The sequence below is a fragment of the Acomys minous genome (assembly GCF_964271855.1).
Source record: "Acomys minous genome assembly, chromosome: 1".
Classification (NCBI taxonomy): domain Eukaryota; kingdom Metazoa; phylum Chordata; class Mammalia; order Rodentia; family Muridae; genus Acomys; species Acomys minous.
The window spans coordinates 148,184,639-148,210,755 of NC_140483.1; the positions used below are offsets into that span (position 1 = coordinate 148,184,639).

Consider the following 26,117-nt stretch of genomic DNA (forward strand, 5'->3'; position numbering starts at 1 on the left):
GATGTCACAGGGATAGGGTGGGGCTGGGAGGAGAGGAAGGACGGAGCTAAGATCGGGATGTAAAGCGAATAAATACATTAATTAAAGAGAAAAAACAAACAAACAAAAAGCACAAAGGAAATATCCGGCGAACAATTGTCACTCAAAAGTATCACAGTTTTATAGAACCTTTGATGTCTCCTTTCTCCTAACCATATAGTGAGTTCGAGGGCAGCCATATAGGGGTAGGGTGGTATAGATTGCACCTATAGAGCACTGATGACTGTGCCAAGAGAAGAGCACAAACCATAATGTCCCATCACATATGTTCTTTTCACGATATGACTCTGACATTCCTTCCACTCTTCCCTTGAGTCTGAATGGGGCTGTGACATCAATGGCTCACATGACTAAGGGATGTCATGTGCTTCCTGAGGAAGGTTATGAAAAGGAATGCTGTGTCAACCTTAGCCCTCCTGGGAACCTAGACAGCATGACACTAGAAGAAGGCCCAGGTCACATAGCGAAGCCCTAGGTAGGTATTTTGACTGGCAGCCAACAGCCAGCACCAACTACCAGCCCTTTCTGACTGAGGAAACCTCAAGATAATATCTGCCACTATCTAGTGTAGCCACATGAGAGCTGCCCAAGTGAGAACGGCCCAGCTGAGTCTACTCAGCCTTCGGACTTCTGAGAGACAGTAACAAATTTTGACTGCTGTAAGCCATCGGCATTTGTTTTAGCTTGAGGTGCCATGATGTATAAATGTAGTGCCGTCCCCACCACCTTTAGTTAATCACCCAAGCAACTTGTTTATCTTAAAGGCAGCTTTTTCAGCGAGGCCTTTCTGAATCCTGAGATTTAACTGCCCCCTCTTATTTCTCTGCCTATCAGACTGTTAAATCCCTGCCTCTTCCTACCCAGGATCAAAATATCCCTTAAATCATCTGAGCAGGAGCTGGAGAGATGGCTCAGAGGTTAAGGGCACTGACTGCTCCTCCAGGGGTCCTGAGTTCAATTCTCAGCAACCACGTGGTGGCTCACAACCATCTATAATGTGATCTGATGCCCTCTTCTGCAGACAAAGCACTTATATTCAACAAATAAATAAATAAATCTTTAAAAAATTCATCTGAACAACAGTAGATGCTTTTGCTAAAAGTATCATAATTCAGAAAGCGTTGGGCTGTAGGAGAGACTTTTCCTAAGGAGGCTAACACACTCCTGTTCTCAGCACAGAAAGGGAAGCCTTCGACAGGCCACAGTAAGAACCGCACCGACATCTGCTCTGGTGAACTAATGAATGTTTACTGGGGTTACGAGCAGGAGTACAGGTGAGGAGTTGCTTTCAAAGGAACAGTAAAGGCTCAAAAGTAGCTGCACAAGGCCTGGCCCAATGCGGGTGATAAACCCTCAAAATTGCAACCCTGGAGCCCCAGAGCCCTTGCAGACAACTCCATAGGCTAAATCCTGTTTGACCAGCAGCTTGGCTAGTCAAAGTCTCTGTCCTCTACCAATAGGGGCCTTAAGAAGTTTACATTTTTAAATTTTATCATTATTATTATTATTAATTAGTATTATTTTACCTCTCTTTATGGTTCAAAGCTTCTTCTCCTTCCTGGAGGAAATGTTTCAGTTAGGAGGGAATGTGGCAATTGGACTGAACAGGCCATAAAGCAACCTCCCTTTTGGTTCTACCTTCCCTGGCTCATTCTTGATATTCTTTTAAATGAGTCCCCCTGAATTTCTTCATTGGAAACATAGTTCTCACCAGGACAGTGCTGGGAGGTGGAGTCTTTTGGGAGTTGTTTATATCATGTGGGTGTGTCCTCCTGAGTGGATCCGTGCCATTGATGAGAGTGAGTACACTCTCTCGCTCTGCTCTGTGGGCCTGTGAGGATGCAATATTCACTGCCCCTCTGCCGTTTTGCTTTCTACCATGTAAAGATGAAGGGGGAAGACCCTCACCAGATGTCAGTGTCTTAATCTCCAACATGCCAGTCTCTGAAAACTACCAACAATACAATTCCAGTTCTTTATAAATTAGTCTCACGTGATTTTTTTTTTTCTGTGTAGCGTTGGCTGTCCTGGAGTCCCTTTGTAGACCAGGCTGACCTCGAACTCATGAAGATCTGCCTGCCTCTGCCTTCCTAGTGCTGGGATTAAAGGTGTGCACCACCACCAGCCTGGCTGGTGATTTGTTATAGTGACACAAAATACAAAATGGTCTGATGGAAAGCTAATCTCTTCTGTAAAGAAAGGCATTTGCAATGAACAGAGTAGTATAAATTCCTTACGACCTTTTCTATATACATGCTACTTACATGATAGTATTTCATCATAATACTGATTTTTTGTTTTGTTTTGTTTTTGGAGACAGGGTTTCTCTGTTTAGCAGAGCCCCTAGCTGTCCTGGATTCAATTTGTAGACCAGGGTGGCCTCAAACTCACAGCAGTTCACACCTGCCTCTACCTCTCGACTGCTGGGATTAAAGGCGTGCGCCGCCACCGTGCCCAGCGTAATACTGATTTTTACCTTATGCTGATTGGTGGTTGTGTGGTTTGAACGAGAATGGCCCCTAGCTGAACACTTGATCCCTAGTTCCTAGAAGTATTTTGGGAAAGAATTGGGAAATGTGGGCTTGTTGAGGAGGTATGTCACGTGAGGAGGTGAGATTTGAGATTTCAAAAGGCCACCCAAGGCCCACTTCTTCTCTCTGCCAACAAGTTGCAGATCAGGGATCAGATTTAAGCTCTTATCTTAAATCGCCACACCTGCCTGTCTGCTGCCATGTTCCCTGCCATGATGGTCATGGACTAACCCATTGAAACTGTAAGCAAGCCCCCAACTAAATGCTTTTTTAAAAAGTATAATTTGGCTTGGTTTTGGTGTCTCTTCAAAACAATACAAAAGTAACTAAGACAATGGTGTATTGTAATCATGTGGTAGGTGGGTTATATCTGGTCATGTGATATCATTATACCTGGTCCATGTCAGTGAATATAGATTACAACATTTAAAAAAAACATTTACCACATATAGTATTTCTTATTATTTTGGCCATTACTTAACTAGTCTTCCATACTATGGAAGTTTAGGTTTTCTTCAAATTTTCTTTATTAAAAATACTGGATTGTGATTTGACATCGCCAGGGATAGAACTATTTAGTTAGAAAAAAAAAGTAACTTTTAAGTTTTATACAGATTCTTAAATTCCTCTGCAGGAAGAGGACCATTTTTATATCCCCATCAATCGTGGCTAGGATGCTATGATGGCCCCTAATGCTGCTTAGGATGAAGCCTTTAAATCGTTGCCAATTTGTTAGATGAGGAGTGATATTCTCTAATTTTTTTTAGTGTACAGGTTTATGAGCAGGGAGACTGAGCAGCACTTCACATTTTATTAGTCCTTGTATTTCTTTCACTGTGGCGTGCTTCAGCTGCCTTTTCTTTTTAAGTGGGAATTTCATGTGAATTACATAAACCTCTCATATTGACTTTGCTAATATTATTTAGGTTTGTTGTTTGTATTTACATGTGGTATCTTTTGCATCTCAAGGGGTCTTTCAGTGTTTATGCAGTTAATTCTTAATCTGTCTTTTGATAAAGCACCAGGATACATTGTTTCGCAGAGAACCGTCCTCTATTTAGAACTAGGCATATTGGGTTTGAGATAGCTGATGGCCTGAGTGAGCTGGACCACTGGAGCCCACGTGGAGGAAGGAGAGCACCGATGCCTGCAAGTTGCCATCCGAGTTTTGCATGCATTCTGAGACCCAAGTGCTCGTACACCTACACTCTCTTTAAATAAATAAATGCAACTTTTAAATGAAAGAGACACATTTCAGAAATGTTATAGGAAAAACAGATTTTAAAAAGCAAACATTCAAAATTTGAGAAGTTTTCTTTTGAAGCAGTTAAGATATATTTTTTAAAAATCTATATTCACCTGGTGTGGTAGTACATGCCTGTAAACCCAGCACTCAGGGAGGCGGAGGCAGGCAGACCTCTGAGTTCAAGGCCAGCCTGGTCTAGAAAACGATCCAGGGCAGCCAATGCTACACAGAGAAACCCTGTCTCAAAAAACCACAATAAATAAATAAATATCTAAATACCAAGAGGCTCATTAACAAAATGTATTTATTCATACGTATTTCTGGCTATTAAATTAGTTTTGGATATCTGGTACACAGTAGGAGCTTGTATGGTAGAGAATAAACAGGAAAAACTAATGTAACACCTTTTATGGGCAAAACAAATCAACCCCCGACCCCGGCCCCTACTTCTTTCAGAAGTATTTATTTTGGTTCACGGTTCCAAGGTACACTCCCTCATGCAGGACTGTAAAGGTACGGGAGCTTGAGGTAGCTGGTCACATTGCATGGACGATTCACAATCAAGAAGCCAAGAGTGATGAGTGTTGGTATTCCCTTCACTCTCTCCTTTTTATTCAGTCTGGGATCCCAGCCGATGAAACGATGCTGCCTGCAGTTAAGGTGGATTTTTCTCACGTCCACGAGCTGAATGAAGAAACTCCCTCACACACAGGCCTAGAGGTTTGATTGATTGTAAATCCCACCAAGTTGACAATCTCTATTAAGTACTGCAGGAAAGAAGTGTGCCTTCTGGCACATTCTCATCCTAACACGACTTTCCGATTCCTTCCCTGTCCTGAGTTACTGTCTGCTAGCAATCAGGCACCTCCACAGCCGGCTACAGGGACTTGGACAACAGCAGGACACAATCCCGCTGTCACCGTCAGCCACATGCCCTCCCCCTGTGTATCCCCTATATCACCTGTTCCCTTCCCCCTTCCTACTTTTCCTTCTACCCTCACACAGAGGCAGCCTCCATAGTTCTGTTGCCAAAATTCCAACACTGTCCATATTACATTTTTCCCCATTATGATAAATTACATATAACAACAACTTTACTGCCTTAACCATCTAGAGTATACACCTGGGAATGACGGATGGTAGCTTTCAACCAGCATCACCATTTCCTTCTGCTCAGTCCAACTGGAACTTTGTACGTATTATAATACCGTCACCCAACCTTTTCTTTTCTACCACTATGAATATTCTGACTCTGTGCCTTCTATGCACATGGCCTTGGATGATAACTGTCCTTGTGTGACTGATTTACTTTACTTTGCACACTGTTCTCGGTTTTCAGCTGTGTTTAGTGGAGATGCTGGCCACAACACAACCAAGAACGGGAAAGACTGTGCTCCAGTTAGTGGCGGGCCTTCTCTGAGCAGATAGAGCATGCACACTCACTCCTCTTGTTACATTTAAACTGCACAGTAATTCTTAATTTAATACCTGCCCCTTTTCCCCCTTAACTAGAAGGTAAATGGGTTTAAAGCAAGGGCTTTTCTTTAGCTAGGGATTTGGCTATTACATTGGCTCAAGAAACATGTTGCTAACTAAATGTATTTCCCTACCCTATAGGCTGTCTCCTTCCTCCTCAATTTAGTATTCATAAACTTGCCTCTATTTCTCCTGCTTTCTCACCTCACTACCTCCAAATCAAAACACTGTTCTTAGGTTAGCAATAGCTTTTAATCCCAAGGATTGATATTTCAGCCCATGCCACCTCATCTTGAAGAAGTCAATTAAAAAATTACAGAATGTACCTTCAGAATTTTAAACACACCAAGATAGGAAGATGTTTCCTTCAAGGTTGCCAAATACCAATAGCCAAAACACTATGAATGTAACATTACATTCCTTCCCCGTCCTGAGTTACTGTCTGCTAGCAATCAGGCACCTCCACAGGAATTAATATAATTCCTGATTGTTTCGTGGTTCTTCTTGCTCTGTGTAGTTTATTTTATATATGTATAATAACATAAATGTATATGTGAAAAATAAAAAAATATGAAGAAAATAATCACAGAATGAATTGGATGACTACAAAAGAATGTAAGTCCTTTAGAAAAGTAATAGGGAAAATGTTTTACCTCTCTAAACACAAGTTCACAGCCAACAGTTTGTAGAAGACATATTTATGTTATCTGATTTTGCAACAAAAAAAATCCAAGTGAAATAATAAATAAAAGTCAGCATAATAAAGTAACATTGGAAAGACATAAACTTGCAAATGTGGGCAGCTATAGTTAAAGAAGGAGGAATTAGAAGTCCCTAAACTTGCCAGTAACAATGTTACCTTTTCTGTGAATGTAACCAGAGTTTTCCCAGAAGGTCTTTCACTCCTGAATTTACCTGGGAACCTGAGATAAATTTTTTGAGGTCTCCAATAGAATCTGCTCTTGGCTCTCTGGTAATGAATGAACAGCTACAGGCCTCGGTTACAGCTAGTTTTCGATTCAGGAGCATTTCCCAGGGGTGATCTGTGAATGCTCTTAGGATGGCGAGGCAGATCTGGAAGCTGGGCCTCAGCTGAAGGGATTGTGTTCCTGTGGGATATGGCTGTGAACACAGTATGTGCCAGAACGTAACACAGCCAACGCACCAAATGCCACGTTTTTAAATTAGAGGGTTATTCTGAGTGGGTACACACACACACACACACACACACACACACACACACACCACTCACATATAGATTCATGTATATTTATGACCTATTCCCCATCCTCCACCTCAAGCCTGAACTCATGTGAACAATGAGTCAGGCTTTATTAAAGTCGTCGGAAGATCATTAGTTCCGTATCCCCGCAGTGACCAGTGCCAAGCCTCCGTTCTGAGCCTGGAAACCATGGAATTCACACGGCCAATTATGCAATACTAGACTATTGGGAAGCATTTCCGGCTGGCTCAGCTGGTGATCTGATTTTACCCTGCAGCATCAAGATTGATAGGCCTTATAATTTTATCCTGGTTAGTGCAGACGTTGTTCTTATGTAACTCAGAAAATGTGTTTTTTTCTTTAAAACCTCCTTATTTCTGAAAACAAAAATCCTAAACCCTTTTAAAGAGATTCTTTCTGATGACATCTCAAGGTATTGAGATCAGTGCCCTGAGCCCTGGCTAGGGTTAAAAACAAAACAAAACAACAAAACAAAATAAAAAAAAACCCAAAACAACCTGTTTCCTCATTTCTGAACTTGCTGTAATTTAACTCTACTAAACACTGTATGAACTTGTTTATGAGAAATAGTGAAAAGAACAGAACAGAAAGGCCTCCTTCTAAATCACCTTTCTTTCTTTCTTTCTTTCTTCCTTTCTTTCAAGACAGAGTTCTTTGTGTAGCCTTGGCTACCTAGACTTGCTTCCTAGACCAGGCTGGCCTGCCTCTGCCTCCCAGAGTGCTGGGAGTGCATGCACCACCATGCCACCCACCCAGCTGGTTCTATTAACTCTTAAAGGCAAAACTCCAGTCAAGAGCAAGCACAAATGGGATGGGCTTGGACTGGCTATTTATCCATCATCCACATCAGGAAAGAGATTTCCAAAACAGTAGCAGCAGCAGCAGCAGCAGCAGCAGCAGCAGCAGCAGCAGCAACAACAACAGCGTGTTTTGTTTTGTTTTTTAAATGAAGGACTGACACAGCCAGTTACATATCCAGCCACTTCTCCAGTTCTAATGATAAAATAAGCACTAGGTACTACATGGAACAACTGTGCTAGCCAGAAAGATTTTTATAATCCAAGAGAAAAGCTCCCATCTTGACTTGCTAAGAGAGACAACTCCTCTTTCCTTGATTATAAAGAAGGGAGACAGATGGCTTCTTGTTTAAGACTGTAATTTCACTTTCAGCATCCTCCCTCAGTTAAAAACAAGATGTCCTTTTCTGGCTTTGAGGGAAAAATCTCAAGGGAGGGATTTTTATTCCTGGCTGTACTGAATAATTCAACAAACATTCCAGAGAGCACAGGGAGATACAAAGAAGAAAATGCTTCCCCTTGTTCTCAGGGAGTTTACAATCTTAGTGTGGACTTTATGAACAGAATTGGGACTACAGCAGTAGTTACTGTTTTATTTCTTCACTTCTAGCTAATGACTCAATGGTTACCATTAGGGAACACTTAGTATTCACTCATCCTGTGCCTATGGAAGAGCCTCAGGTCACACCGCAGAAAATACAAGGATCTGAAGTAGTGCATGCTGAGTGCTTAGTCACTGACCCATCAGCTGCTTGCCCACATTATTTAATCTTCAGAACACTTTGCAGGCACCCCTGCTATCAGGACTTCACAGAGGAACATGAGGTTCGGAGGGACAAGTCATCCAAACCCACAGACCCAGGAAATGGTAATGCAGCACACCAACTATGGAGTCCTCCTCTTTAATCTTCCTTGTTTCCGGTCTTTATTCCACTCCTGCTCTCTTTACCGTCAACTTCAGGCTTTCTTCCCCTTTGACTTTGAGTCACCTTGAAAAGCCTCTTATTTGACAATGCCTTTTTATTTGAGCACTGCTGGACTCTCACTCACTCTTGTAACTTTGCAAACACACCCTTTGCTTCTGTCTTTGAGACAATCTGACAGACATGAAGGTTCATCCGAGTGTTGGATAGATGTACTTCTATGACTCCTAACCAGGATCTTGTTTATTCTCGCCATTTAAAAACTGCTCTCGCTTCTCACTATTTCTAAAGACTTTTCAGCGTCGGAAAATTTTAAAATGTTGTCCACGTCTATTCTAACTTGTTGCTACCCTAGCACATACTAATACAGGTTTAGTTGAATAGCAACTTTGCCTTTTATCACCTGTTTTAGTGCCAATACATTTCTTGACTGTAATATAGCGAGTGCCTCGGTAAATATTTTAAATATGAATTGATGTGTGTGTGTAAGCACTACCGTGTGTAAGAAAGTTTAGTCAAGATCTAACATGGCTTTGAGTTGAGGGCCTGGATGACTATCTTCCCCTCCCATTTCGGGCTCTTTTACTACAACGTCCATTTGGGTGCAGTCGTTTCTGCCTCCTTCAAGGCTTAATTTCCACATCCGTAAAATGGGGACAGGAGCAACAGATGTTTTGTTGTTGTTGTATTTTACTCCTCATCTTCCATTACCCATTCCTTCTCCATGGGAGGTTTGGCATGTATGCTTTCTTCTGGGTAAAATAAGCAGCCGCGAGAGTCCTAAAAAGCTTCGAGTCAGTACCCAGCCTGGAGAGGGAGCAGCCCCGGGTGACCTCCCCGTGCCTCCGCGGGTCCGGAAGCGAGTCGGCTGCATTTCTGCTGCGAGCCGGCCAGGTCCTCGGGAGCTACGGCCTCAGACGCCCTCTCGCCCCCGAGGCTGCCTCGGTGCCACCGCGAAATGGGCCCGGCGCCGCGCAGGCTCCGGCGCGCGCCCAAGGGCCCGGCCTCGTTCTGGCTGCCGTCGCCCCGCCGTCCGCGCGGCGCGGCGCTGCACTGGGAGGGGGGCGGGGAGTCTGATGGGAGACGCGCGCGGCGCCGAGGAGGAGGCGGCTGCAGCCCGGGAGAGGGAGAGGGAGCGGGAGAGGGACTGGGCGCGGGTGGTGGGAGGCGGGGGCCAGGGGGAGGTGCCGCCGCCGCCGCCCGCCCCTTTCCGCTGGGGAGAAGCTGCAGCAGCAGGAGCGGAGCCGGAGCCGCGCAGCCGCTGCCGCCGCCGCCGCCGGGGGATGTGGCCGGCGCCTGCCCCGAGCCGCGCCGCCTCCTGAGTTCTTGCCGCCGTCGCCGTCGCTGCCGTCGCCGCCGAGTCGTGCGGGGCCAGGCCGCGCCCTCCCCGGGCGCCCGCCGGCTCGCATGCCGAGGGGCTCCGGGGCGTAGCTGCGCGCCCGGCGCCGCCTCCGGGCTCCTCCGGCCCCGCCATGGGCTGCTGCAGCTCCGCCTCCGCCGCGCAGGTGAGGGGCTCCCGCCTCCCGGCCGCCCGCCCGGATGCCACCCCGCGCCGTGCCGTGCGCTTGCGGAGCCTTTCCTTCCGCGCCCCTGCGGTACCCTGCGCCCCTCCGGTCCCCGCCGACCCCCTGTGCCCGTGCGCGGCCCCCGCTGCCCGCCGCGCACCCTCCCCCGCTTTCGCACCTGAGCGGCCCGTCCCGCCCGCCTGCAGGTAGAGGCGCCCCGGGCGCCCGATCTGCCCCAGGTGGGGTCCCCTTGCCTCGCCTTGGGGCCCGTCTGCCTGCTCCCTACCTCCGCTGAGCCAACCACCACCCACAGACTGTTTTCCGTGTCCCCAGAAGGTGCACCCCAGCTTGGGCTCTTCACCTCTCTTCCACCTTATTCCAGTTTCGGCTCCATTTAATAATCTCCCCCATTTCCCCTGGCCTGCGGTCCCGTCGGCCGCAATCAGGTGCTTCAGTGGGTCCCCGTGCTCTTCCAGGGCCCATTTCACAGATCCCACCCGTTCGTTTCCCATCCCATCCCCCCTCTGTGCCTTGACCCCGGGCACCGCGGCCTCTCGGCACACCGAGGCCCCTGCGGGAGCGCGGGGACTGGCTTGGGAAAGAGATTGGGCACCTGGTGGGTGACGGGAGCGTTACGGAAACTCCCTCTTTGTTGCCAGTGTAACAGGAGGAAGAGGTGCCGAATTTAGTTTTTCTGTGGGCACTGGCTGGATGTTGTCGCTGAGGGCTGAGATGCAGAGATTTCTCCCAGCTGCCACCCTGCCCCCATTCCAAATTTCGCTAGCTGCCTTCTCTCTTTCCGATCACAGCCTTTTTAACCTGGGTGGAAATGTTTGGACAACTGTGTAAGGATCAGATGTAATAGAACTTGACTGCTGGCCACTAATAACTGAGAGGACCTGTTTGTAAATTACCTAATTTAGTGGATTAGTGAGTGTATTTACAAATACGATAAAAAGCAATCAGGAATACTGCATCAAACTGTCTGGTGGTGGTGTATGAAAAATAGGCTCTGACAACGCCAGGGATGTTTCTCCACAGATTAGCGTAGAATTTAACAGTAGTCTTATTTGGGTTTTCTTTGGGGGGGGGTATGCGCTTGCTTCTAGAAATAGAGGCTGGTTGGTTCTTGGCGAAGAAAAATGCTAGTTTTTGGGGAAAAATTCCTCTGGAGATGTAGCATCTGTGACACAGAAGTGTTTGCTGCTAAGTGACTATATATAACTCAGTTTTAAATAACCTGCATCCTTGTTCTGAAAAATCTGAGATCTGTCGCAGAAACGACTAGAATTGGAGACGAGTGGAGGACATTTATGGCTTTTTGGGCATTCCTCCTGTTAATCCAGTTCGTAGGCTGACTGGTTGAGTTAGTTAAACCTTCCTATTCAGTTAGGATAGCAAAGAAAAACCATATGGCTGCTGTTAAGGCAGGCTGGATCTGGGCTTCCGTATTAGCATAAGAGGTGTAGAAAAATACTTACCTTTTAACCGGTTGGGGACTTAGAGGCAGGGGGTACATCTATTGATAGTTGGATGTTGTTCATCTGATATTTAAATACAGTTTTCAGCAAAAAGGTGTCTTTCATATTGCCTTAATTTTTGGAATTGGGTTACTGTGCATGCTCATCTGGTGGTGAAATGCCTTTAAGACAGGAAAGTATTGATAGTTTATGGATGGCTTGTTCAGTGAATGAAAGATAATTTGGGAGGGATGGGTTCTGCACCAGAACTCCGTTTTGAACAGTTAGTGGGTCTTGTCTGCCTCCACATTGTGGTGTTATGGGAAGCTATCACATGCCTTCTCTTCCTTTTTCCTCCTCTCACAGCCACTGTTTGCTGCATGCCATGTTCTGTAGACAAGATTACTGTCATGTACCTGAAAGGGTGCATTTCCCCCCCTGTGTGTTTCTGTAACCAATCAGCAGTTGTCAACATGCTTTGGAGTTCAGCTTTAGGGACTTGAAGTGTTCAAAGAGCATTGAGGCAGTTTTTATGTACAGGGGCTCATCATCTTTTTTTTTTTTTTTTTAAGTCAGTCTTCATTTCTGAAGTGTTCTCAATCTCCTGATGCTTTAACACTCAGCTCAGAAGCATCAGACATTTAGAATGTTCATGTGTGTTGTGTTGAAATAAAATAGAAGTACAACTTTAAATGATCTCTAGATACAAAAGTGCACATTACTGAGCTAATCTTGGGGGTCATGAATGTATTTTCAGGCAGAATATGTATGCTTGATTCTGCTTTCTACTGGGTTGTGGATTTCTTCCGTTTTTTCCCCCCCCTCAGCTTTCCATGTATGCCGTGGCTCCCTGTATAGTTGCTCAGCTGTGGACATTTGACTATTTGGCTAGCAAGTCACTGAGTGTGAACCCCCAGCTTGGGTCTGGGTCTGAGTCATGTCATTTCTGTGGTTTGGTGATTCCTCCAGAGTATCCGCTTCTGAACTCACACCCCAACTTTGTTGAGGTAAAACTTCACCTTCCTCTGCTACACTTATTCCTGTTGTGTCGATCACACCACTCACTTGTGAGATGGAGCAGCTTTTCTCCTTTGCTCCTGACACCCTGCTCAGCATGTGTATTTATTTTGGTTGGTACAGTGGCTATAGCATCTGAAAAGACTTGCCTGCCAGCTCTCATGGTACCCTGCCTAGCTAGCCAAAACATCATGCTCAGCAGTATCACCAGGAAATTTGAAGTGAGACTTTATCAGTGTATGTAAAGTACATTTTACTTTTGGCCTGCCTAGAGTTGAGTGTTGAAGTATAATTTAGTTCCCTTCCCAGTCTCTTACTATGTTACAGATACTTATAAAAGAGTTTATGGTCTTCTGAACTTTGATCCTCTGGAGTCCGGATGCTATTTTTCCTTGTCTATATCTGGCTATCATAGTTTTTTTTTCCCCTCAAAATAATTATTCTTCTTTAAGAATTAAATTTAAAATATATTCTTTGCTAGTATTTTACTGCCGAGGGAACGAATTATTTGCAAAATAACCTGTACAGTTTTAGATACATACATTTAAGGATAAGTGTCTAGTAACATGCATCTCACAGAACTCTTAGGGTGATTTTCTTTCCCTTAATTAGTAACCATTACACATTGTTAGAAGTTGCTCTAAACAAACCAGTATATGACATCCTTTGCCTAAAAGTGTACTTGAAGGGAGCATCAAAGTAAGATGGTCTGGGCTCTCTTTTTACAACACTTACCCTCCCTACGACTCTTAAAATTTATCCCCATCTTTCCATAAGGCATTTCTTCTGCTGTAACCTGCTATACATAATTTTTATTCTTGTAGTGTTAAACTTCAAAGTTCGCTTGTAAATCTTCAGATTTATTGAATGTTCTTTCCCATTGACAAACCCATGTAAATGGAGGTGGGTTGTGAAAGATTACTTTGCAAATTGCTGTCTGTCTTTGTCCTTAGTGGCTAGATCATTATTTCTCAGCCCAGTGCTTTGGAGACAGACGGTTTCTCAAGCCTCTGAGGTTCCGTGCCCTTCGTTCCAACCTTAGAATTGGAAAGAGAAAAGGGGGAGTCGTCCCAGGTGAAGAGACCTCCCTTCGTGGGGCTCGTTTTAGAAGACTCTTGGGCACTGTCTTATCCCAAGCACTTCAAACTGAGGGTGAAATATTTAACTACCATTTCTTAGCCTTGCTGTCTTTTTTGGAGCGTGACAGAAAAACCCAGTCAGTAGTGTTTACCCATTATCGTTTGACTACCTTATAACACTTTTCTAATACTGTATTCACACCTGCTTTGTTGAATTTGAAGTCAGGTGATAAAAATGGAATTGAAGGATTAGTGGAATCATTGAGAGAGACTAAATTGTTCAATTAAAAATGTGATCTGGGAAGTAAACCTCATTTAGAAGCATAAAAGGTCGTGTCAAAAAGATTCTAAGTCACACTGCATTGGTGGCCAAACCTGTAATCCAAACACGGGGAAGGCTGGGGCTGCTGGAAGTTCAGAGTCAGTGAGAATGTCCAGGTCAGTGAGGGCTACATAGCAAACCCTGGCCTCCAGCAAACAAACCCCCAGGATGTTAACAAGTTAATCATAATTGGCTGGGAAATAGTATTGAAATAGTATGCTGTTTTATCTATTTTCAGAGCCATGTTCTCATTTTTTATATTCATAGTAATTCAGGTTGATTTTACTTGCATGTTCCAACTGAAGAAATTGAGACTTGGAGATTCGAAAAGGAGGCTGGAGTGACAGACCACACCCATTCACTGGTTGAAACTGCCTACCTCCGTGGCTTGCATCTGACTTGCCTGCTTTTTCAGTGTTCACATACATAGTTGCTATATCTAAAGTTGCTGCAACCTTTTTTTTTCAGTCTGCAAAAAAGAAAGGTCAACTTTGTATCAAAGAATTTCCAAGTTAAATTTCATAGCACTTTGAGCCACCTGCAGTTAGGCACTGGGAGGACCATTGTGTGATCAAGCAGGGGGGATGCTCCAGAGGCAACACGATCTAGCTGTACTTTCTGATTGTCATTTAAGAATGCTACTGACAAGGGCAGAGGTTTTGTTTTGTTTTCGGCTTTTTGAGACAGAGTTTCTCTGTGTGATGGCCGTGGCTGTTCTTGGACTCACTTTGTAGACCAGGCTGGCCTCAAACTCACAGTGATCTGCTTGCCTCTGCCTCCTGAGTGCTGGGATTAAAGGCGTGCGCCACCATGCCTGGCCAGGAAGAGTACTGTCTCTACAAGTCTGTTTTGCTGCTGGTAATTGGTTAATGCTCCTCTCCCCATGCTCCCTCCTCATTAGTACCCAGGAAGAAGGAAGTCCTCAGGGTTTATAGGTTTGGACTGCATTTTGTAGACTGTAAGAGACACAAGACATAAAGCAGCATTACCATCTTCCTATTTTGTTGACCCAAATTGCAACATGAAGTTGTCAGGTCAGAGAGCTAGGCTATGGGGTAGCTGGGACCCTTAGTTCTTAATATCTTAATTCTTAATTCTTCTCAACCTTAACTATACATTAGAGTCACTGGCAAAGTTTAAAAATGCCAATGCCTGGGGCTTGCTCCTGGAGGTTCTGGTTTAACTGGTTCAGCGGTACTGCCCGGCGCCAACATTTTGAAGAGACCCACTGCTGGGTGAGGGGATCACCTCTGTCTAGGCGGTTTCATCTCCAGTGGTTTCCACTACAGTCGGTGAGGACCGTTCCCAGACTGAATTGCTGAGTTGAAACAAGCCCCCTCTGACCTGTTACTAGCAACTGATTGACACCGGAACATCATGAAGATACTCAACTCGCACCCCTAAAGCTCAAGTCAGACCTCAAATCTATCCTCATCCCATGTGTCCCTGTATATCTGGCTCACTGAGTGATGCCAGTAGCCGTGGAGCTAGGAAGCCTGGGTCCGGAAGGGAGACAGACTGTCTTCTGTTCTTCCAAGCCCATCGCTGTATCTTGCCTTCCTGGAGCACTGCCAGCCTCTTAGCTAAGCGTCATCTCCAGCCAGTACCTTGTGTCCTTTCAGGCCTCCATCTCATCTTTCTCCATATTGCAGCCTTAATGGTCTTTGAAAAGTCTAAACTGATTGGCTGTGTTCCTCCCCCACTTAAAATCATTTAGTCTTCCTGATTTCTCTGGGGACAAAGACTAGATTCTCTTAGCGTCAACAAGATGGACTGGTGCACTCTGTGCCTCCTTTCCAGCCTCATTTACTTCGGTGTTTGAGCCTCACGGTTCAGGCAGTCCTATGCCTTAGTCTTTTAAGCGCTCACATGTGGAGAAGGCCCCTTGCTCTTCCCTCTATGTGGTCTTTGACTAGGACCCCACAGTTGCATCCTAAAATTAACTTGTTGGAAGACTTTTCTGAACCTTCAGACTAGGTCACGTCTGCTTATTAAACTCACCATTGCCTGGATTTTCCCCCTTTGAACACATAATAGCAGTAATCATATAATTTTAGTCACTATTGGTGTCTAGACTGTGAGTTTGCCTACCATAGCCTATGGATGGAGTCTGACCTGCTAACCTGTGTTTACATGGCTGGCAATCAGACAATGGTATAGACAACAAGTCTATAGCAAAAGGAAGGAAAGCTCATATTGCCTGAATAAGTATAATAAAATACACCGAAAAATGCCACTGCCTTAAAAAAAAACAACATCATTTTGTTTGTTTGTTTGTTTGATGAAACAATCAAGACAAGTATGGCTGAGACAAATAAAAAGGGAAGAATATTGTCTCATGAGAAGTATATGAAGTTTGGGTGTCCTTGTTCCAAAATGTTTTGTTGTGACACAGCCATGCTCCCTGACTGCAGCTGCTTCTCCATTTGGTGGCAGAGGAGGGGGGAGTACTCTGGAGACCTGCGCAGGTACCAGTGTCACCGCTAGGTCCTTAGCATGGACCATTGGTGCCCTTGTTCTGTCCCGGGCTGATGAAGAGATGTTCTCTTCTGCTCTGTGTGTTCCTGCTGGGCTCTGCTTGGCTGACGCTGATTCGTGGAGGTGCTCGGGAAGTGTTTGAACAAACTAAACATGTGTTCTTCGTACCAGTGAGTGGAGGTAAGCTACTTTGCCAAATGTACTCCTTAAAATTTAATATGGACTTCCTCATTTTATTTTTTTATTAGGGTTCCTCTGTGTTGTCCTAGACTCACTTTGTAGACCAGGCTGGCCTTGAACTCACAGAGATCCGCCTGTCTTCTTCCCCAGGTACCTGGGATCACAGTCTTGTGTCATTGCATTCAGCTGGATTTTTTTCTTAACAACAGATTCTTTAGAGGAAGTCCATACAGATTTTAGTTGTACCTGTAGACAGCCTGTAGTGAACTCTGTGGCTCTTGGCTGTTTTTAACCATAACTTCTTCCCTTTTACTATTTTTTGTTAAGATTCTTTGAAGTAGAGGATACTATTTTTTTTTTTTTTAAGCAGAGTGGCATATTTCAGTATAGTTTTGATTATACTTAATCAGAAATGTCAACTTTTCTTTTCTTGCTATAGACTTGTTACTTTCATAGTATTTTCAGTATAGTTTATATTAAGACTTTTGATAAACTCTTGGAGTTTATTTATTTACCAAAACCACATTGTTACTCCTTTTAGGTGCTCATCACAACCAGACTTTTATTTAGTAGTGAAATACATTTTACATTTAATTTAATTTAAAAATATTTTTTAGTCAGGGTTTTCTCTATGTAGACATGAGACCAAGCTGGCCATAAACTCACAGAGATCTGATTGCCTATGCCTCGTGAGTGCTGGGATTAAAGGTGTGTGTCACCACTGCCCTGCTTAGTAGTGAAATTCTTAGCAATAATATTATTTTGTTTTTGTTTAAACATTTTTTAAAGCAATAGTATTATAATATGTATATTTGTTCATGTTTGTGTGAGTACACATGCATGTGTAGATGTGAGTGAAGGCCAGTGGACAGTCTCTGGCATTCTTCCTCGAGTCGTCTGCCTTTGGGTCTGACACAGTCTCTTACTAGCCTGGCACTCCCTAACTGGGAAAGGCCAGCTGTTGAGCCAGCCCATGGCATTAGCTTCTCTGTCTTGTGGGTATACTGCCACACTTGGCTTTTCCACTTGGACATTAGTGGTTGAACTCAGCTCTTCATGCTGACAAGGCAAGCATTTTACTGACTGAGCTATCTCCCCACTCCATATTCTTATTTTTAAGGGTGCCGGATAGCTAAAGAATGTTAGGCACAAATGCTATTCCTGGATACATTTGTATAATGTCAAGGAAAGAAAATAACAAGAGGGTTGGAACATTGAAAAGAGGTGACTGCTTCAAGATGCTTAAGCAGCAGTGCTGGCATTGCTTGCTTTATATTGTAGTACTGTGGTAGCACGAACAAGATTCTTCACTGTAAGCCACTTGGGATGTTGCCACCAGAAGAAGTAAGTAGCAGTAGCAGATCACCCTCAAATCCAAATGCTGGAAACATTAAATAAAATTTATTTCTTCCTGCTCAGTCCCCGAGTCGGGGTGGGGCTCCCAGTTAGTTTGTTCAGTGACTCCATGATGACTCATAAAAGGAAGTAGCTACTCTCTCCTCTCCTCTCCTCTCCTCCTCTTCCCTCTCTTTGGTGTCTCTCCTCTCTCTCCCCCTTCTCTCCCTTTGTCCTCCCCCCCTCTTCCCTCCCTCTCTCCCTCCCTGGCTCCCTCCCTCCCTGGTTCTCTCCTCCCTCCCTCCCTCGCTCCCTCCCTCCCTCTCCTTCTCCCTCCCTCCCTCTCCCTCTCTCCCTTCTTCCCTCCCTCTCCCACTTGTAGTTCAGGCTGGCTTTAGACTCCTCTTTGCCTCAGCCTTCTGAGTCCTGTGATTACTGGTCCGAGCAACCACACCATGCACTCTCTTCTACAGTCTTAAGGGAGGTGGCCTTTCTCTTCTCACTCTCCACTCCTGCTCTGGAGATGGCTGTGGCTTTTCCCGATGGACTTTTCTAACAATCTGTACTACTTTTCCTTGAATGGAGATTAGGGAAGAATACAGTCATCATCCCTGAATAGTGGCTAGCAGGGTGAAAACAAAGACCCAGTAGTTGGTCCAGTCTTTAGCCTCTGTGTTTCAGGATAGCTGTGAATGGGGCCCAACACAAAGTCATAAACTTACAGAATGCATTCTGAAATTTTTAATTTTTAAAAAATGATTGTGAAGTTCTACAGTGTGAGTAGGTGGCAACGACATGTTGCAGTGTTAGGAGGTTGGACATACAGAGTGGACTAACCAGAAGCCACACCGGTAGGACAGACAAGCGGGAGGGCCCAGTGGTGGTGGGATGGCTGGGTATGGACTAGGAGCCTTAGAGGCTAGGAGCTAGTAGCTCCGCCATTTTCTTCTGTCTGTGAAATCAAACTTGAATAGTGTGGCCTAACACTTTCATGTGTCTCCAGTATAAACCTTTCCAGCCACACACACAGTGGTCTTCACCCCTGTCCCCCAGGGCTATAGCCTCTGCTACAGTGCCCTTTTTCTCTCCTTAGCCACGCCCACTGCCCCTTTCTTTGGCTGACAAAAGGACAGCTTCAGTAAAGAACTCCAGAGATTGGAGTGTGGTTAAGTAGTTAATTAACATTTCTCTAAGAGTGGCCCCAGGAGAGCTGGAGAGCCTTGTCCACTCCAGCCCTCTTCCTCTTCTTCCTACTCTTCCAAATTCTTTCATCTGATAACGCTGTCGCTGTCGCTGTGGCCTCCTCCACTTCCTCCTCCTCCTCCTCCTCCTCCTCCTCCTCCTCCTCCTCCTCCTCCTCTTCTTCTTCTTCTTCTTCTTCTTCTTCTTCTTCTTTTTTGAGTCAAGGTTTCTCTCTGTGTAGCCCTGGCTGTCCTGGACTTGCTTTCTAGAACCTACTGGCCTCAAACTCACAGCAATCCACCTGCCTCTGCCTCCTGAGGGCTGGGATTAAAGGCATGCACCACCACGCCTGGCCCTGCTAAAGCTTATCTCTGTCTGATTTGGATTCATTTTTCCTCTTTAACTTTCCTTAAACATTTCATTTTCTTTTGTTCTTCCTTCCACTGTGCTTTCTTTCAGGGATTTTTTAAAAAAAATAAAAGCAGTGAAAATGAAGACTCATATTATTTAGAATATCGCTGCATACCAAATATAGCTCTGTAAGAAATAGAATTTTGGAAATGGATGTAAGCAGCTAACGTGTAGAAATGTTCAATTTTGTTACCACTCAGGCTGAAGGAGGGGCACCCCTTCACGCCAGTGACCTTGATATAAGTTAACAGAATAATATTAATTGCCTCTGTGGTTTTGACTCAAATAGACTTTATTGATTTGCTGAATAAATTGGAGTAACCCTCTTGGGTACTTCTTGACAACCTACACTGAAAGCCATTTAAGAAAGTTGTTGAACTCCTCTAGTAATCCAAAGTATTGCCATATGGTGTGCAGGAGTACTTCTGTGATGGCATTTTTGCTTATTTTATTTATTTACTGTGGGTGGGTGTACATATGTGGAGGTCACTCCTCCCTACCATGTGGGTTTCTGGGAGTGAAGTCAGGTGTCAGGAGCCTTTATGTGCTGAGCTGTATCATGTGTTCTGTTGTTTTATTTATAACAGCAAAGGAGTTTAGGTTTAGCTATTATATTTCAGATTAAGAGAACGTTTTCCTTTTGAAAATACAGAATCCATTTGCATTCAGCGTATTGGACTTAGTCACCGCCCACCAAACCCTCCCTTAGTGGGCAAGTGGCGGTTGGCCTGCTTCAGAGGCTTCCTTCCTCTGAGACCTGGAGGAGGGAGCACCATTGTGTACCGACCGGAAGGAGTGGATTTCAGTCTCAACACCAGCTCATTTATTTGGGCTGACTTCCTCGGTCATTGGTGCCTTGGTTTCACCAGAAGAAAATGGAAACAAGAGTAACTTCATGGGCCTATATCAAACAAATGATAAAAAAATATCCCAGAAGTTTCCATAGTTTCCATAGTAATGTAAACTCACGCTCATGCTCCCATTAGAAAGGCAGTCTCAGATTCGAACTTTGGAATCTGGACGCTGCATCTGAAAATATTCCTATGTTGGAGGGATGAGCACTTGCGGTAGAATAGGTAGTAACAGGCAGAGGCCATGCTGGTGGTTCGCGGCTTAGGAGCGAGGAAGCAGGGGTGGGACATGGCCTTCCTGAGCCCCACTGGCCAGGGTTTAGAGAGTGAGAGGGTAGAGAAGTGGAAAGGATCGCTTGGTCCAGTGCGTGGAGAGGCATGAGCTGCTGTGAGTCAGTATGGTCAGGAGACCCGCCTGGGGAGGTGAGAAGAGATGTCAAGGGAGGGTGTTCATGTGTGAGTGGATGGGAAATGGTCAGCCATGGGGTATTGACAGAAGACCTGTGTAACCGTGGATGTGAGCTTATTGGGGCAGTGGCCACAAAGGAAACACAAGAGACTTTGTGGAAGTGAAGTAAGACAGGCTTTCCTGCCTGAATGTGGACACGGAGGGAGGTAAGGCAGAGGGACAGGACAGGCTTTGAACGGCACGCAGAATTCCTGTGCAGTGGGCTAGGGCTGCTGTGATTGGGACTTGATGGGGCTAGTAAGCGGGAGAGGAAGGAGAGTTGAATTTTGTATGGGCTTAGTAGAAGTGATGCTGTTCTTGGTGCCTCCGGCTAGTGCAACTCCTAGTCAACTGAAGATTGCAGATGGTTTTGGAACACACTTTATATCACAAACAGGGAGGAGCTTCAAGTGTGGGTCGTTGCCAAGGGGCAGGGGAAGGCACTGTAGAAGTGACTTGGAGGAAAGGATTAGTTTGGATAATGTTTTGGGAGATACAGATGATGGTGAGGAAGGCACAAGAGCCAGCGGCAGCTCCCCTTTGCCAGGAACATGAGACAACAGCTTGCTTACATCTTGATGGATCCAGAAGTAGAGATCTCAGTCTGGAAGCAAGGCCATCCATAACCCTCAAAGTCCACCCTCAGTGGCTCTTCCTCACTGACCAGTCTCTGCCAGACAGGCTCCGCAGCCTTTCGAAGTAACAGCACTTGGTGTGGACCAGGTATTTAGACCCACTAGCCTGAACTACACTGTAATAGGCACTAAATTGGAGCAGGCAAGTATGCAGTGAGCACAGTTAGCTGAGCAGGTGACTACGCAGATGGCCAATTATGTCTGGGTGTTGTGTGGAGGGCCTGGGTCCCATATTTCCTACTGTGTCCTCAGATCTGAGTTAGCTCCAATTTATAGATGAAACAGCCTCAAAAAAAAAAAAAAAAAAAAAAAAAAAAAAAAAAAAACCAAAACAAAAAACAAAAAAAGTTGGTTAGCCAGCTCAGTGCCACCCAGTAGTGTAGAAGCAAGTTAGTTCTGAGGGCATTTCGTGTTGCTGGTTCACCTTACCCCCTGCTTTTTATTAAGAACTACTACATAAGCGTGGTGGTAAGATGGTTGCACCTTAGATACCTCGTTTTTTTGTTATGCGAGCTGAGATTATGTGTGCCATGTATTCTTTTTAAAGTTGGGGCGGGGGCACTGAGAGCACGGAGGAGCACTGTGTGAGTAGCACCCTGAAACCCACATGGTGCACGGGGAGGAAGGACTCCTGTTGACTGTCTTCTTTCTGGCCTCCAGTCATGTGCTGTGGCATGCGGCCCCCCAATAAATTTAAATTATATTAAATCTATTAACCTAAAAATGCGTATGCTAGTTAGTGTATAAAAACTTGGAGCAGGGTCAGCGGCACATACACTTTATCTACAGTGTATGTATATTTTTTGCCTTATTGGTTTGCTGTGCTTTGAGACAGTAGCCAATGGCCAATCAGATCTTTGTTAGGGAGATTTGGAAACAATAGTTTAAGAAGACACTTCATTTTAAAAGTGAGTGTGATCATAAGTTGGTGTGGTACTATAAACCTTTTAAACACAAAGTTTAATTTGACTGAGTAAACCATGAACAAGTGGAAACATTTGTTTCTCTTGAGTTGCTAACAAGTGACAGTGCAGTGCTGCTACTTAACCGTTGGCTCTTGCCCGGTAGGGGTTGTTCATGTTCTGTCTGTTTCACTCAGAGTTACAAATTACTTCTGCAAGAATACCTTGATCACTCCCTGAAGCATGCGCTCCTGAAACATGGACGTGTCTGCAATCAGAAAAGTTGAGAACTCTGTACCACCGCTGCCTTCTCCGTACCCCACCTTGAGAAGTCATAGTACATGTTACCACACCTTGCTCTCACCCCCACAGGGAGGAGAGAATTTGCTTTCCTGGCCTGTACTGGATTTATCCATCCTGTGAATATCTTTCTATTTACATCATTTATCCTGTATCTTTCCTGTTACTTAAGGAAACATTAAGCATTAGGAAGGTTGATAGCCGCTGTTTTAGAGAGTCAGTTACTATAGCCCAGAGGGCAAAGCTGAACAGGACGATTCTCATCACTGCAGGCCGGGAAACAGAGAGAGGGGAATGCAAGTCCTTAGCCAGCTTTCCCCTTCTCAGAGTGTATTTCATGTGGGCCCCCGCCCATGGGAGGTGCTACCCACATTCAGGCTGGGTCTTTTCTCTGCAGACGCACAGATATACACACAGGTGCGCCTTCTTACCAAACTCCCAGGTGACTCTGAACTCCTTGAAGTTGGTGATGAAGTCTAGCGATCACAGCAAGGAAAGGAGGGCCAGGCAAGTGGGTGGGTTACAAAAGAAACTTCACAAATCTCAGAATCTAAACTGCTGTGGGACCATGTAGACCACTGGTTCTCAACCTCCTAAACCTGCGACCCTTTAATACAGCTCCTCGTGTTGTTGTGACCCCCTCCCCCCCAGCCATAAAATTATTTTCATTGCTACTTCATAACTGTAGTTTTTCTACTGATACAAATCATAATGTAAGTATGTGTTTTCCGATGGTCTTAGGCAACTGCTGTAAAAGGTGTCATTCGACTCCCCCGTCACAGCTAACAGATTGAGAACCACTGGTCGAAGCAAGAGCAAGAGGGGAAACAGCTGTCTGTCTTTGGGGTTTTCTTATTCTTTCCTTTGGCTTTGCAGTTACATTTACCACTTAACACTGCAGACACTACCTGGATGGCCCCACTGATCAGAGCTATCTCGTTTGATAACGAACGAGTGGAGGGCAGGCTTGATGCTGGACAGAGCCAAGGCAGTAACGAATTCCAGGGTATGAGGAGGGAGGTGGGGGCATTTGAAGACTAAATCCTTAGTTGGTGATGCTAATGATACTTACCAAGACTCATATTAAATATAGTGTGTCAGTTGAGGAAAATGGAATGGAATCTGAAAATTAAAACAAAGCAAGCAACTCTCAGTGAAGGTGTTAATTATATCCAGCCGATCTTGGGGAGGGGTGGAAAATCATAGAGCTCTCTGGACCTTAGCAAAGCCTAAGTACGGCAGTGCATTGGTACATGGCCGTACATTTATGAGAATGTGTTCACCTTCCTTCGTGTCCCCATCAGCACAGCCTTGTTACTGGCTCACCATGCAGAAGAATATGGTGGAAGTGAGCCGCGGTCTCAGTGCCTGTCCTGGATAGTCCAGGAGGACAGGAGGAGAGATACAGACCTGAGGTGTCACCAGCAGGGTGCACAGCAGGAGACTTACAAAAATGACTTGTCTCTGATATTGTGGAAGAGAAAAAGTCAAAGGATCCAAAGTACCATAAAACAAAAAGGAGCATATCAACTGGCCACTTGTGTTAGTTCTGTTGAACGTTAGTCTCGTGTGCTGCTTGGAAGGTTTAACGAAAAATTAAGACTTCCTCTGAAAGTAGACAGTGTTGTATCCATGCGGCTTTGTGCTGGCCCTGATTCTGTTGAACCCATTAGCCAGGTAGAGTGAAAAACTACAGCCTACAGGTGTACCAGAGTTCTATACGTGTATAGATGTATGGACATTGAAAAAAAAACCTTAGAATATCTCAGTGCAGGTAACCATTCCTGAGTATCCTAAAAGACACAGCAGAGGGAGGCGGGGCCTTTCTCATTGTGCCTGAGATGAATCTCTTAATATAGTCAAGAATCATTCTGGTGGGCCGGGCAGTGGTAGCGCACGCCTTTAATCCCAGCAGAGGCCTTTAATCGGGAGGCAGAGGCAGGTCAATGGAGTGAGTCTAGGATAGTCAAGGCTACACAGAGAAACACTGTCTTGGAAAAAAAAAAAAATCACATTCTAGTGTGTGTGTGTGTGTGTGTGTGTGTGTGTGTGTGTGTGTGTGTAACAGGATGGAAAGGAAGGATGCATGACACACTGTCTCAAAAAAGGGGGTAGATTTTTTGTGGTGGTTGTTGACTAATCTGGCCACCTTTGCTGTTTTTATCCATTTGACTTATCTATTTGCCTGAATCACACACAGCTCTCTGTCTTGTCACAACCAAGAGCTCAGCTGCTGAGGACTTGGTCCCTAAGTCTCTAATGCTTACTGGGTGTAGTACCTGCTTAAGGACCCCGAGCTGTGGACCCACAGCATCCAGGGGCCTGGCTCTCCATGTCGTTTCTTACACTGGAAGACTACATTGTTTATCTTCCAGCTGCTTCCACGCAGACATGGCTTCCTCTTCCGCTTGTGTTCATACCTTGCCTGCTTGCATGGATATGTTAGGTGACTTATAATCAAACTAAATATTTTTAAGACTTGGGGGAGAAATCAAGAGCGAGTCGTTGGTAGGTGTAAATGGGAGCGGAGGCGTTTGTGGTGCCCAGGCTTCACCGAGGGCAGTTTCTAGCCCTGCCTAGGCCTCGTTGTCACGGGGAATCTGTGTACACAAGTCAACAATGGCTGGGGCTAACCAAGTTAGCGCTAGGTGGCCATGAATTTTGTATCTGTCTACTAAGTGAATTTAGTTCAGGCTCTGCATAGTCTCGCCCAGCAACTGAGAACTGGGTGCTTCGTGTCTCATCAGCCAGATCTTTTCCCTGTTATTAGAAACTTTCGTTTCATGTTTAGGCTTATATCCTTGGAACTTTATTGTTGAGTTTGTCACATAGAATGACAAACTGAAACCAGCCTTTAATGTTTGCCAAGTTTTATATGTATGTCTCTTTGTATTTTATTTATTTATTTTTGGTTTTTTGAAACAGGGTTTTTCTGTGTAGTCCTGGCTGTCCTGGACTCGCTTTGTAGACCAGGCTGGCCTTGAGCTCATCGTGATCTGCCTGCCTCTACCTCCCAGAGTGCTGGGATTACAGGTGTGTGCCACCACGCCTCGCTGTCTCTTTGTATTTTAAATGTAAAACCTGTCATAGAGACTGAACCACCAACCAAAGAGCTAGCACATGCTGAATCTAGAACCCCTACCCATATGTAGTAGACGTGCAGCTTGGTCATCAGGTGGGTCCCCTAAGAATGGGAGTAGAGGCTGTCTCTGACTCTGTTGTCTGCCTTTGGATCGCTTTCCCGTAGCTGGTTTGCCATGTCTGGCCTCAGTAGGAAGGCGTACACTTAGTCCTGCTGCGACTTGAAGTCCTGGGATGAGTTTCGGGGAAAGGGTAGGTGGACATGAGGGTGTGGCTGGAAGGAGAGAAGGGAGGGGCCTGAGATCAGACTGTAAAGTGATTAAATAAATAAATAAATGGGTGAAAAAAAAACCTGCCATAAAAAATGTCTTGCGCCGGGCGTGGTGGCACATGCCTTTAATAGCAGCACTTGGGAGGCAGAGGCAGGTGGATCGCTGTGAGTTCGAGGCCAGCCTGGTCTACAAAGTGAGTCCAGGACAGCCAAGGCTACACAGAGAAACCCTGTCTCGAAAAACCAAAAAAGCCACACACACACACACACACACACACACACACACACATTGATATATATTATTTTGTATATATATTATCTGTATCTGTAAAAGCTGCATGTGCACATACATTAAAGCATTAAACATTTCTAGTGTTTGTCATTCATTTTTACAACTTTATAATT

At 45.0% G+C, this 26,117-nt stretch overlaps 1 protein-coding gene across 3 annotated transcripts in view; it reads left to right on the forward strand.

The window, feature by feature from the left end:
• The first annotated feature begins 9,586 nt into the window (after positions 1 to 9,586).
• Positions 9,587 to 26,117, forward strand: part of SLC44A1 (solute carrier family 44 member 1) — a 179,428-nt gene continuing 162,897 nt past the window's right edge. For all 3 annotated transcript variants that reach the window (XM_084771960.1, XM_084771959.1, XM_084771958.1), the window contains exon 1: positions 9,587 to 9,760. In XM_084771960.1, the coding sequence (XP_084628086.1) occupies positions 9,728 to 9,760 (33 nt within the window). In that variant the 5' untranslated portion in view covers positions 9,587 to 9,727. The remainder of the gene's footprint in view (positions 9,761 to 26,117) is intronic.